This window comes from Rattus norvegicus, chromosome 5 (genome assembly GCF_036323735.1).
Source record: "Rattus norvegicus strain BN/NHsdMcwi chromosome 5, GRCr8, whole genome shotgun sequence".
Taxonomy (NCBI): Eukaryota; Metazoa; Chordata; class Mammalia; order Rodentia; family Muridae; genus Rattus; species Rattus norvegicus.
This window is the reverse complement of record NC_086023.1, coordinates 79559287-79573978: the sequence shown is the minus strand read 5'-3', so window position 1 is coordinate 79573978 and position 14692 is coordinate 79559287. Positions and strand designations below refer to the sequence as shown.

Sequence of the window (14692 nt, the reverse complement as noted above, 5' to 3'; positions counted from 1 at the left end):
AAAGATGCCTCAACATATAAAAGAGACACGTGCTCCACTATGTTCATCGCAGCCTTATTTATAATAGCCAGAAAATGGAAAGAACCGAGATGCCCTTCAACAGAGGAATGGATACAGAAAATGTGGTACATCTACACAATGGAATATTACTCAGCTATCAAAAACAACGAGTCTATGAAATTCGTAGGCAAATGGTTGGAACTGGAAAATATCATCCTGAGTGAGCTAACCCAATCACAGAAAGACATACATGGTATGCACTCATTGATAAGTGGCTATTAGCCCAAATGCTTGAATTACCCTAGATCCCTAGAACAAACGAAACTCAAGATGGATGATCAAAATGTGAATGCTTCACTCCTTCTTTAAATGAGGAAAAAGAGTACCCGTGGCTGGGAAGGGAGAGGCAAAGATTAAAACAGAGACTGAAGGAACACCCATTCAGAGCCTGCCCCACAGGTGGCCCATACATATACAGCCACCCAATTGGACAAGATGGATGAAGCAAAGAAGTGCAGACCGACAGGAGCCGGATGTAGATCGCTCCTGAGAGACACAGCCAGAATACAGCAAATACAGAGGCGAATGCCAGCAGCAAACCACTGAACTGAGAATAGGTCCCCCGTTGAAGGAATCAGAGAAAGAACTGGAAGAGCTTGAAGGGGCTCGAGACCCCAAAAGTACAACAATGTCAAGCAACCAGAGCTTCCAGGGACTAAGCCACTACCTAAAGACTATATATGGACTGACCCTGGACTCTGACCCCATAGGTAGCAATGAATATCCTAGTAAGAGCACCAGTGTAAGGGGAAGCCCTGGGTCCTGCTAAGACTGAACCCCCAGTGAACTAGACTATGGGGGGAGGGCGGCAATGGGGGGAGGGTTGGGAGGGGAACACCCATAAGGAAGGGGAGGGGGGAGGGGGATTTTGCCCGGAAACCGGGAAAGGGAATAACACTTGAAATGTATATAAGAAATACTCAAGTTAATAAAAAAAAAAAAAATGAAAAAAAAAAAAAAAAAAAGAAACAGAACACCCGATGGGTAGAGGCAGAATCTACTCTTCACTCTAAGAATGAGAGTCAGCATCAGCGGGGAGCCTGCAGCCCCCAAACCACCCTTGGCTGGGTGTTGTCCTTACCTTGGGGCGATCTTCTTTCCTCAGAGCCACAGCTTCCAGTTTGGCTTCATACTCTGCATGAACTTGGTCCCTCTTCTTCAACACACCCTGTGGAAGGTAGAGAGAAGCACACAATGTCTTCGAAGGGGCCTCCATCTTCAAGCCCTTGCCAAATCACAGTGCCCTGGGCCCGGCCTTGTGCCCCAGGACAGGGATTATGGTCCAGAAGCTACTCATAACACCAGCTCTAAGGGCAGGAGGCAAGAAACCCACCAGATGGTGACAGCAACAAATTTTGGGAAGAGCAAGTCGGGGATACTGCCATATTGCGGGGCTCTCAGCTTAACCACATACAAAGTCCTCAGGTAAATGCTAAGCTTTATGCTTAAAATGCAGGGCTGTCTCTGAGTTCAGTGAAAAAAATCTTAGGAATTGACAAAATTCATACATATTTACTCTGCCACGAAGTGTTCTAAAATACATGCATATTATGGTATGGCTAAATTGAGCTGCTTAAGATACATTACTTCATACTTATTTAAATCTCCTCTCAGCAGTTTTCATAAATACACTAATCGGCTACCCTCACTATGCTATAGAATGACTACGGGAAGTCTTGACTCTGATCTGTTGGCTGATCCCTGGTAGATTGATCTGCCCATCGTTCCATTAGCCACTTGTTTGTTCTATATTCTGGGTCCCTATGTGAGGGTTCAGTCTGAGAGAGATCCTGATATCTGAGGGGATGTGTGTACAAGAACTCTGAGTTCTTCAACTCATACAGCCAGCTTGCAAGGAGGGGCAGCAAATGGGCCCAGTGACATCCAGCCTGAGAGGGACAGAGATGTGGGGAAAGGCATAAGGACACTCAGTCCTCAGCCCACAGGTCACCAAGACAGTTTCCAATCATAAATTCCACACAGGGACCTCCTAACACAGCATGCAGCGAAGATTAGAACCTGCCATCACTCACCTCCCATTCACTTTCTCCCCACACACTCAAGAATCACCAACAGAGCTTTCTGTGCTGACAGAAACGGCTCTAACACAGCCGTTACTAGCCCCATCTGCCTACAGAATACCTGACATGAGGCTCGTGTGACTGAAGAAATGGGTGTGTGTGCATGTGTACACACACCCCCTCCACGGAATGCTGCACATCTTACTGGGGAAAGCAGCATTTTCAGTCTAGCCTGTCAGGGAATGACGCTACACAGACGTGTAGCCTGTTGGTGTGACAAGAATCTCAGAACCAGCGTTCTTAAGACAATGCCTTGGGACTGTAAGTCCACAGTGTGGTTCTCTCTCTTGTTTACCATGTCACTTGGTCACTTGAGGATGCCTAGAGTCCTGAAGGGGGATGTGAGAGAAGATGCATCACCCTGGATGGTTACCATAGTCCAACTATTCATGCCATTCCACAAGGAGGGCAAGAGGACCTCAGATCTTGCTTTCTGCCTGTCTGAGCTGCTCTCCTATGAGCCTATGCCACCCCAGCTCACCTGGAGCAAACGGGATGTTGTCTTCATGAGCAGGCTATGGGAAGACCTGGGCTTGCATCATCCCAGATCCCTGAACAGCATCGAAGCTGCCAACCACCTGGCGGAGGCGAGGGACCTAGAACCAACTGTCTAAATGAGGACACTTGACATGGTGACAATATGGGACCTGTCTGAGGCCACACTGCTGGCTGGCAGGACAGCAGCAACTCAGTTTCCACCGTCTTCTGACTTCACAGTCTGACTATACGTCAGCCATGCTGAAGGCTGGGCACCTTCTCTACACACTGCTGGCCATGTTAAAGATGGCTCCCCACTCCAATAACACAGTCTCTGTGGATACAACTGGCCAAACCAGCCTTTGACAGTTAGAGAGGGTTGACCCCATATAATGGGGTAAAAGCCAAGAGTCCCCTCAACCTGAGACTCTCTCCGTGTCACGAGCGTTCCACCCTATTTCTGCCTTTCAGTATCCTGATTCATCAAAAAGGGGCAGAAACAAACAAGGAGACCGTATTGGAGGCAACATGATGTGTCACCAAATGTGGGCAGGACTGAGGGTTTGGGGACAGGGTGAATTTAATTTGAGACAGAATGAGCTTGTCTTGGATAGAGGTTCAGAAGTAGAGCACGTCAGCAAGACTAACTGGTCCTAAAAACCTGGAGCTTCACTAGTGTTCTGTTCACTGAAGAGACTCAGCTTACTGCTCAGTTTAACAAGAACACACTGAGGGGAAAAAAATTAAAAATGGGAAGAAATTATATAATATTTAAGAAACCTATCAATAAATATAAGGATTCCGATGGATTTGGGGGGAAGGACTATAAAGATTGTGAGACAATTTGAGCACTACTGAATATGTGACCACAGTTTAAGAAACTGTTTTTTTAATTTCTCTTCTGTCTTTCCCTCTGCAAACCCCAGTAACCATCCTGTTTCTGCTACTCTCACTCCCACCCACTCTGGACATGTTGGAAATTTTCTACAAAGATTCATCAAACAATACAAACATAATACATCATCTAAAACGTTTGCAATGCACCAAGAGTACCAGTAGGAGACTTAGAACTGTCAATCATGACAGGCTTGTGGCAAATGGCCTACAATGTGGAACAAAGCGACCTGGAGGAACCACAGGCATATTCTGCAATTTGACTTCCAATATCAGCACTGGGTTTTCTCCAAGAAAATTCCACAGTTGTGGAATACACCAGAGATCACAATACATCTCCCCAAGCTAAGGCCACGCCTTCCTCTACTGAGGCTGTGAGCTCACAAGCTGTGGGAAGGGAACGAGGCTTCCTCAAAGGCTCACTCTGGTTCATTCAAAGCTAGTACCAGTAACTACCATGGAGGCAAAGACAGCGGGACCTGCTGAACCCTGCAGGCTACCCAGCATGTGCAGGAGAGGAGAGCAAACAGGCCTCCAGTAAACTCTCCATTTCCCTTTTCCTAGCAAACTCCAAGGCTCTCACACAAATACAAACAGCAGAATGTTTGTAGGCATGGTACTGTACATCTTTAATCCCAGCACTTAGAAGGCAGACGCAGAAGGAGCTCTGTACTCTGTAAATTCAAGGGAGCCTGGTCTGTACAGAGAGCTCCAGGCCAGCCAGGGCTATATGCAGAGATCTTGTCTCAAAATAAAAGATCAGAAAGCTTTTTTGAAAAGACTCTTAGAGAAGTAAAACATGGAAACAGATTTTTAGGCAGCATGAATTCACAAGGGTGCCAATGAAGACATGGATCACTGACTGAAAATCTTATCCAAGCACCTTGTGCCTCAACAATGCAGGCTCTGCTGTGGGTCACCCCGCACGTCCCTGAGCAGTCTCCTCCTTTATTAGCTGGCTTACCTCAGCTTGCACTGGGCAGAGCTCCACTTCAGAGGCTGCCAATCAACACTTCCTCTGCACCATGCCCTTCCCCCACCACACTGTGGGCAATCCTCCTTCCTGCCCCACTAACCTGACTGCAGTATTATGGGGACCCGTGGTTAGAAACTCAGTACAATGCTTCATCCCAGTACACGGGGTGAAGAGGAGGAACAACCCCCTACTTCCTGCCGTGCCTTCGGCTGCTCCCGAAACCCAGCCCCACACTGCAGTCGGTGTTTTAGATACCAGGTAGATCTTTGCTACCAGCAATTTAAAATCCTGCTCTAACCACAAATGTATATCATTAACATACTTGCCACGTGCTAGGCTCGAAAAGCCCTAAACTGTGTGCTTATTGCATTCTGTCTGAGTGAGGTTGGGGAGCATCTTGATGAAGTGTGTACAAGAGTCCAGTCCACACAAACCCCAGGGATTGTGAAAGTCACTTTTTGTTTACAAAAACAAGCACTGTTACCCTTGTGTTCTGGCTGGTTCTGTGTGTCAACTTGACCCAAGCTGGAGTTATCACAGAAAAAGGAGCCTCCCTTGAGGAAATGCCTCCATGAGATCCAGCTGTGAGGCATTTTCTCAATTAATCATCAAGGGTGGGAGGGCCCCTTGTGGATGTGCCGTCCCTGGGCTGGTGGTCTTGGGTTCTATAAGAGAGCAAGCTGAGCAAGCCAGGGGAAGCAAGCCAGTAAGAAGCATCCCTCCATGGCCTCTGCATCAGCTCCTGCCTCCTGACCTGTATGAGTTCCGGTCCTGAATTCCTTTGGTGATGAACAGCAATGTGGAAGTGTAAGCTGAATAAACCCTTTCCTCCCCAACCTGCTTCTTGGTCATGGTGTTTGTGCAGGATACAAACCCTGACGAAGACACCTTGTAAGCAAAGTGAAAACATTTGGTCCATTTAAAATAACTCAGGATGCCTCCTATACTTGCCCCTCCTTTCATCTCCCTATCTGTATCTGTGCTAAAAAGCAACGTAACAGATGAAGTAAGCTGCAGGTTTGGGTCAGAAGTTTTGGTTTTTCAAGCTCTATTCCAATAATTGCCAACCAGGCCTCTGGGCTAGGCAGGGGCACACCTGTACCTCTGTGCAACTGCAGTTAACACAGGATGTATCTGTCTGGAAGTGGGAGGATTGGAGTTCGGGGCCATCCTTGGAAGGCTGCTTGGAAGTGGACTTCCAAACAGAGCTTTCATACTGTTGGAAGGCAGACCTTTCTTTCTCTGCCTGGCTCCTTTCTCTGCTTGCAGTTGTGTTCACCAGCAAACAACTTTTTTTTGGTCTTACTTTTTAAGATTTCCTCAAACTGCGGTTTCCAACTTTACTAATCTTATTTAACAAACCATATACTTTTAACTAAATTCGTAGGCAATATGGGTGATTTGCCGGCTATGTCTGTGCAGCTTATAAGTGCCTGTGGCCTGAGGAGGCTGGAAAGGGATTCTGGAGACTGGATCTACGAACAATCGAGAGCCACCAAGTAGGTGCTGGGAATTGAAGCCAGGTCCTCTGCGAGTGCAGCCAGTGTGCCTAACCACTGAGCCATCTCTCCACCCCCACAGACTGTGTTCTTAATCCCCTAAGTTATCTGACCATCCTTCCTCCACAGCGTCCCTCTCCTGTTAGCAGCAGTATTATTTTTGCAGTATTCGAACACTGAGAAAATTTCCTCCATTTAATTCACACCCTCTGTTCAGCATACGACGTCCTATTTATTTGACCTTGGTATTAGATTTCCCAAATAGAAAGGAGGGATGTACACCACATGCACACAGGGAATAATTCATAGGCTTTTGGTGAATGTGCAAAAAGCAAGCCAGCTTACCTTCATGGAGTCAGAGTATAGAATGTATTCCCTGAGCACAGGCAGAAACTCTTCTGTTATGTCATCCGTCAGCTCTTCCAAGGCTGTGGAGCAGTTCCCAATGCAGGCTGACACACCCTCCAGGGGCTCCGCCAGCTCACCTTCCAAGGCGCTCCACGTGGAATACACAGGCCCATACTCCCTCAGCTCCACGAGGTACTCTACAGGAAGAGAAGGCAATGGTATCTGCCTGGGGAGCACTCACTGGTGTCACTGATTTAGGGATCCACAGCCCAGACCTCTCTGCGGTAGAACGCACAGCCTTGGCTCCTCTCTTTCCTAGACATATTCTCCTGACATTTTTAATACCTACAAGCTAGTGTAAGTTATCACTAGCATACAAATCTAGGATTCTTGTTAATAGGAACCTAAATACCTTATGGGTGAAAATAGTTAAGAGCCAATCCAGTGAACTTCTTCAAAAATAATTCTTCACTCATGCTGCAAGTGAAATGTTTTGGAAAGCAATGGGGGAGACTTTCTTTTTTTTTTTTTTTTTTTTTTGGTTCTTTTTTTTTGGAGCTGGGGACCGAACCCAGGGCCTTGCGCTTCCTAGGCAAGCGCTCTACCACTGAGCTAAATCCCCAACCCCTGGGGGAGACTTTCATATATGTTCAGAGGCCTCATATCCCCCGGGACTGGAGTTATAGATGGTTGTGAGCCACGATGTAGGTGGTAGGAACTGAATGCAGGTCTTTTTCAAGAGCAACAGGTGTCCTTAACTTGAGTCATTTCTAGTACTCTAGTACTCAAGTACTAGTTTCTCTAGTACTTGAGGGTGGGGGCTTTTTTTAAAGGAAAAAAATCAGAGGCAATGGAAGAAAACAATGGGGTTATGGGAACATGCTGCTAGAAGAGATGTGGTCTCACAGAGGCAGACTCACTCCCTCCTCAATGCTCCTGTCTACCAGTGGTTTTAGGGAACAAGAAAAAAAATTATTTCTTCACCCTACAAGAGTAAACCCAGCCCCCCATTTGCTCGGGGTCCCTGTCATTTGACAGAAAATGGCTGCCGTGTTTAACTGAACAGGCCTGTGTGATGTGCCTCATGTCTCAGCATGATTGTCATGCTGCTCAGTGTGTCTGCCTACACCCATGTAAGGGGACAAGGTCAATCAGGCGACCATGGAAGGAGGAGGGTAGACAGGCAGTGGTGGTGACAAGGACAGCCTCAGGTGTGAGCAACTCCCCAGGTCAGAGGAGAGGATGTGAGGTGATGTAGGCAGGGAGGAGCAGACAGTAAGCTCGAAAGCTCACTGGGTCACAACCTTGGCAAACATGGCAACACATTCTTCTTTTGAGCCATCTCTCGGCTATGCTTATTTCTGTAATCATCCTCCGTGCAGGAGGGCATGGGAACAGCAAACAGACGCTGAGTGCAAAACGACAAGGACTGAGTGCAAAGCACCTCCAGGCACCACTAACCCCTCCCTCTTGGTATCTGTTTTTTATGCAGAACGAGGCCTGGTTCTGTCACTGCAGAGTGTCTGCAGGTTACTTCAAGCCAGCATAATGCACGTCATTCCTGACACTCTGGGCACCGCCAATCTCAACAAAGAGCTCACCTATTTCTTCTTTGATGATCCGCTGGGCTATCCGATCAATGGTTCCCAGTTTGAGTGCAAAAGTGTCTAAGTAGTCACCGATGGCTGCAAACTCCAGAGGCCGACTCCGCAGCTTGTAGCCTCCAGTGACATGCTTGACCGACTCCCCCACTCTGGTCAGCAGTGCTATCCCCTGCTTCTTGTAGGCATTCAGGTCCTGCAGACAACAACGTAACCTCTCAGTCACCAGCCAGGGCTGAGGGAACCAGCTTCCGAAGGCAGTGTCTCATTAGAAGGAAGAACTAGAAGGCAGGAGCTGTTGGGGTCACTGTGGGAACTCTTTTCCTGTGGAGGCCAAACAAACACCTGCCTGCCCTTATAGGCAAAGCAGAGTGTAAGTCTAAAGTTCAAACGGAGGAGCCTGCAACAGGAAAGTCTCATCCCAGCATGAATGACGACTTCCTCAAAGCTGCAAAGATAGGTATCTCCCTCGGCCAAATGTCCAGAGTCTATATACACTAGCATCTCCCAAGGCCACGAGGCCACACAGAACTAGGAAGAATTATACACAGCTAGCTGTGAAGTAAGAAGGGAGTGGCTGAGAGGAAGTGAGTCCACAAAGCCCTCCACCACACACATGCCCACCTAGGATGGGATCTATCAGTAGTCACCAGGCTCCATACTTGCAGAAAGTCACAGCTACTGTGACAAGAAGGAGAGCATTCTACAGCAGACTGCCCTGCCCCCAGACTCATATCCACATGCTCATGTCACATGTCAACATGGCTGGCCCCCAGACTCTCCAGGCCAGTGGCTCTCAACCTATGGGTGGTGACCCCTTGGGAGGGGTGTCAAATGACCTTTCACAGGGGTCCTGCATATCAGATATTTATACACTGAGTCATAACAGCAGCAAAATTAGTTATAAAGTAGCAGGGAACGTAGCTGTTTGGTTGTGGTATCTCTACAACATAAGAAGCTGTATTAAGGGTTCCGGCATTAGGAACTACTGCAATAGTTCAATGCTCCCCGACTTTAAATACAACACTCTACCACAATTTTTAAAACCTCTGGCAAAAATTCACCATGCTGTCTTTAAGACAAAATTAAATGCCTGAGGGTCATTTCATTCCTCACTCAAACCCAACTAGGGACACAGGAGGGTGAGAGGAGGGAGCTGAGAAGTCAGAGGAGCACGCTAGAAGACTGAGCACAACTGACCCTGTGGACACATCCTAAATTCAGAATTTCCTGTGGGTCAAGGCAAAAGTGGGAAGTGGGTTGGGCCTTTAAACTTCTTGTACTGAATTTTAAAAGACAAAGCACACAGCATGGTGGCTTCTGCCTTTGGTCCTAGCACTCAGGTGTAGAGGGAATCTTTTATTCTGTGTGTGGAAGCATCTACCTGTCAATAAAAAGCCTATGGCCTGCTAGCTCAGGCAGGAAATAGGGAGGCGGAAGTTCTAGTACACAGAGAGGATTCTGGAAACAGAGTCAGATGTGTAAAGATTTGCCCCAGACCCAGAAAACAGTCACATGAAACTGAGGACCAGGTAACCAGCCACTTGGCAAGACTCAGAACAGAATGAATAAGTAATTAAGCGAAGAGCTAGTTGGGGAACAAGCAAAGCTTTGGCCTTGGCATTTATTCATGAAATATTGTCTCAGAGTCACTGTTTCTAGGAACAAAGTTGACAGGCAGAAAAACAAGAGGTTACAATTGGCACTAACTATACCAGGAGGTAGCGGCAGTGAATCTCTGAGTTCAAGGACAGCCTGGCCTACATAGTAAGACCCTGTGCCTCAAACCAACCCACCAAACAAACAAGCAAACAGCTCTTAGGACTGAGCTGGTGGTACATGCAGGTCATTCCAGCACCAGGGCTGAGAAAAAGGATCAGGCACTCAAGCTAGCACAGGCTACAGAGTGAGTCCTGCTGTCATCTCTGTTCTGCTGCTGTGAAGAGACACCAAGACCAAGGCAACTCTTATAAAAGAAGGCATTCGACTGGGGCTTGCTTGCAGTTTCTGTGGTGTAGAGCAGTACTGTCATAGCAAGGAGCACAGTGACATGCATGGTGCTGAAGAAGCAGCTGAGAATTACATCCTGATCCACTGGAAAAGACAGATAGACAGACAGACAGATCCTGATCTACCGGTTGGGGTTGGGGGACAGACTGACAGACACTGGGTCTGGCGTGGGCTTTTGAAATGTCAAAGCCTGCCACCTCAAGTGTTACACTTCCTCCAACAAGGCCACACCTCCCAATCCTTTTCAAACAGTGCCACTCTCTGATGATTAAGCATTCAAATCTATGAACCTATGGGGACATTCTCTTATTCCAACTACCACAGTCCCTATCTCAAAACAGCAACAACCAAACACTGCACAGCGTTCCCTGTCAGGGAAACAAGCCTCCTGATCCCATGACTTCCAATCGGTTCCCACTGAGCTTTCTTACACTCTCCCAGAACCACCGGCTTCTTCTCGGGGGCTTGACTAGTTTGGGATGAGAACATGCTATCACCCAGAGGACTGTCTTGTAAATGCTGCCTCTAAGTGCTTCATCTAAGATCTTGGCCTCACTGCACACTGTAAAACACTTCCCTTCCCAGCTTAGTGCCTGACTCCGGCAGCTGTGACTACTCAAGGGACCCTTGTCAAGATGGGGCCTGTTGCTATCATAGGAGGAAGATCATCAGACCCATACCTGAGACTCTAGCCATTCCTTCCTAGACCTCCCTGGCCTGTGTGTAACCCTCCTTGGTACTTGGCGTGAGCATATACGTAGCACAGAAGCTAATGGGAGGGAGTATTCATCTGTGCAGCTACAGGAAGTCATGACCTACACTTGGGTGAGACTGTTGTGAGGCTGTTTCAGTCACACACGCTCCTGTAAGTAGCCCCTTCCCTGTGGGCTGTAGATAAAACCCAATTGACTGGCTCCGCTCTGGAGGAATCATTATATTGGTCTGTCATTGGTCTCCTATCTTGGGAAATAATAAATGTTGACACCTCCCTCCAGGGAAGTTCACACAACAATATGTTAAAGAAGAACACAGGAGGGTTAGTGGGAAGAAACCCTCTACTCATGAGTAGAGAGTTTCAGCTTTCTAAGAACAGAAGTTCTTTTTCTTCAGATAGGGGTGGTGGGGTGTAGGGTGTGGGGTGGTGGTGGTGATGGTGGTGGTGGTGGTGGTGGTGGTGGTGGTGGTGGGGTGTAGGGTGTGGGGTGGTGATGGTGGTGGTGATGATGGTGGTGGGGTGTAGGGTGTGGGGTGGTGATGGTGGTGGTGGGGTGTAGGGTGTGGGGGGGTGGTGGTGGTGGTGGTGGTGGTGGTGGTGGTGTGGTGGTGGTCTAGCTCAGGCTGGCCTTTGATTCACTATGTAGTTGAGGATGATTTCCTAATCTTTCTGCCTCCACCTCCCAAGTGCCGGAATTAAATGTGTTCGCCACCCCAAGCCCAGGCAGAACTTGTTGATTTAAGGACTGATCTCTTGCATTCCCTTACATGAAACTGGATTTTGATGGAGATTCTGAAGGACCTTATTAATACATCTTTTAAAAAAAAATCTTTATCATACTGTTTAGCCCAGGAATCTCAATTCATCTCTCTCCAAGATACACACAATCTCCCACTCACTCTCCACGCAGATCCTAATGACCAGGAATCCACACCACAGCCCTCTCCTACTTCACTCAGTAATGAGGTTGGCTTGGGGCTTCGGAACAAAGGACCTGCAACCTCAGAACCAATTACACTTTGTGGAAACAAGAACTGAAGAACCACACCCAAGTATCAGTGTAGTGGGAAATGCTTACATTTGAACAGGTTCAACCTGTGGGGGGCAGTGCATGGGCAGCCACCAACTGAAGCTAAAAGGAAGCCTTCGGCCTTTGCCAGGTAGTTTCCCTGAGTGGAGAACAGAATCTTCTGGAGCCTTAAATGTCAACAGTTGCCATCTGTACACATGTCTCTGTTTTCTTGTAATTTTAACCAAAAAAAACAAAACGAAACAAAACAAAAAAACAAAACAAAAACAAACCTAGACTTCAGCACCTTTGTCATTAGAACGTAGTATATATGGCTTGAGTGCATGGACCTGAAACTAAATGGGTTGGGTAGGGAGAAGCTAGGCTTCCTGAGAGTGTGGACATGTGGCCCATTTCTGCACGGTATGGGTGGACTTCTTAGATTTCAGGTCAGTGCTGCCAGCAGCAGGCGAAGCATGAAGCCAGTGAAGCACTGGCAGCCAACTGTTTTTCTGGCAGTGACTGGAAAACACCTAAGAGGAAGAGTTGTTGGCAAGCAACGGCCAGGCCTTGTGATACAGCTGGAAACCGAGGCCTTACGAGCCACGGGATCCGACTTCCAGAACCAGTGGTGCAGACTGAATGAGTTTGACCTCTCTGAACTTCAGTTTCCTTGTCTAAAACTATGAGGCCGGTTACTTTCAAGGCTCCTGAGTGCTGCTCTGCAGGTCTCAGGCAGGGAAGTGACCATGAAGAGGTGACAATGAAAACTCGGCTCTGAGGGACATCACCGACCTGGACCAAGCTTGGGGAGTCTGATGCCATTCATGGTGGGCACAAGACTGGCACACTTTACACTTTAGGGAAAAGTTTCCAGGAAAGTCACTCCAATTCTAGGCGCACAATAAAGCTTGCGCTGTGACTGCACAGACCCCCCCTCACAAATCCGACAGACACCCGAGGGGGTGGGGTCTGTAGTTAAAAGCTTTGGAATCTGCTGTGCTTCTGACCAACGTAGCATAGAGGCCATAAAGTACATGTGACATTTCCTCTAAGAATGGGTCCTATTAACTGGGAACTCAAGATTAACAGTCTGGTGGGGAAAGAGTCTGAGATAAACATTTTTGGGTGATTTGGGTGAGGTCTGTCTCTACAGCAAAAGGTGGATGACCTCCACAAACAGAAAAAAAGGCGTGAGATGCTTAACAGTGTCCACTCCCCACCTTCTGGCTGAAAACCAGGTAACTCCTCTTCCCCTCTACTACTCCCGGTTCCTTAGCACTCTGGGCGCAGGGGCCTTTGTGCACACCTTGCTGTGTGGGTGGCAGGCATGTGGTGGTCAGACGACAACCTTGTAGAACCAAGTCTTTTCACCTTTACAAGTCCGAAGAGAGGACTTGGCTCCTTAGGCTGCTGTAGTGGATACTTGACCCACTGAACCATCTTGGCAGCCCTGGAGAACACTGCTACCAAACATCCTGTATTCTCTCTCTTTTTGCCTATTGTTAATAAGCCTACCAACCTGCCAACACTGTCAGGAATGTGTAATGGCCACTTGTACTTTTGGCAAGAGAGAATACTGACTTTCATTGCTACTGCTGGGGTGGAGGAGGGTGGGAGGCAGCCTAGTCCTCTGCTGGGTTCTAAAAGAACCGGTGCCAATGCGATGGGCACTGAGAAAGCAGAGGGAGAGCCTTTATGATGCCCACATCAGAGGACCCCTCGTGGAAGTGGCTCATCAGAGAGCAGAGCATTTAAGAAGGAGCCAAAGAACAAGCATTTTCAGCAACACACACAAAACTCTGCCTGTACCTTAGCAGTGAGGAACACATTGAAGTGTTCATTGAAAGAGAGCACTGGGTGATCTGTAATCCTTTTTAGGAATTTGTCCAACGCTTTTCTTCTGGTCTCCACAAACTCTTCTGAAAAACGATCCACGACACCCTTCACCACAAACTTCTCAGGAAGTGGCTATGGAACAGGAGAAAAATACAGTCATCAAGATGTAATCAAGAATAAGTAATTAAGCAAGAAAAGCTCACCAGGCCACCAAATTCCTACAGCCGGCTGTCCAAGTGTTGGTGTTGGTGTCACTTGGTTTTTTTGTCTGCTTTTTTTTTTGAGGCAGGATCTCACGTAGTCTAGGTTAACTTCGAACTCGATGTGTGCCTGAAGCTGACCCAACTTCTGCCTGGTCTTCAGACTGAGACTGCATTAACTTATGCCAAGCACTTACCGACTGAGCTTCACTTCCAGCCAGTGTTTAATCTGTTAGGCCTTTATGCTACCATCAACGAAGATTCATGGGACATGTCGCTGCAGTGCCCTGTCAGCACAGAACACTCGCACCGCCCCTGCCTGAGAAGCCAACACCCGTTCAGTGAATGCAGCCGTCCTGTCTTTACATATGCAGAGAAGATACAGACAGAAAGGTGGAAGACAATGTCTCAGAAAAGAGAGCGATGACTGGGCAGACACTGTAGTTGGTAAAGTACCTACTGTACGAGCACAGGGATCTGAGTTCAAGTCCCAGAACCCACGTTAACGTGAAGGCCAGGTGTAGCAGTGTGTATTTGTGACACAGTGCTGAGGCTGCAGAGGCAGGCAGATCCCTGGGGCGCTGGGCTGCCAGCTCTGCCCACTCAGTAAGCTACTGCCCTGTGAAAGACTGCATGTCCACCCTACCCCCACTCTCCCACCAAAAAAAAAGAAAAGAAAAGAAAAGAAAGAAAGGAAAGGGGTAGAAAATGCCAGAGGAACAACACCCAGGGCAGTCCTACACACACACAGCCAGAGACACACGCGTACCTACACTAGCTACCTATGCACACACATACACACACAGATACACTTCAGGGGGGGAGGCAGACATATTGAGCACACAAAAAATTATTAAAGTAGATTAAGATTTTGTTTCAGTTCAAAGGGTACAAGAGCACAGTAAATAAAGAAATAAAGAAGTAGGCAGGCTCCCAGACCTGAAGACCGGTCTTGATTTCCCTTTTAGGTTTGTAATCAAATG

At 47.7% G+C, this 14692-nt stretch overlaps 1 protein-coding gene across 5 annotated transcripts in view; it reads right to left on the bottom strand.

Moving 5' to 3' along the window:
- The window catches only part of Snx30 (sorting nexin family member 30), a 129315-nt gene that overhangs the window by 34140 nt on the left and 80483 nt on the right, over positions 1 to 14692 (bottom strand). For all 5 annotated transcript variants that reach the window (XM_063287322.1, XM_063287324.1, XM_063287323.1 and 2 more), the window contains exons 4-7: positions 13483 to 13641; positions 7937 to 8132; positions 6333 to 6532; positions 1142 to 1228 (exon numbers count right to left, since the gene is read on the bottom strand). In XM_063287322.1, coding sequence (XP_063143392.1) covers positions 1142 to 1228; positions 6333 to 6532; positions 7937 to 8132; positions 13483 to 13641 — 642 coding nt within the window. The remainder of the gene's footprint in view (positions 1 to 1141; positions 1229 to 6332; positions 6533 to 7936; positions 8133 to 13482; positions 13642 to 14692) is intronic.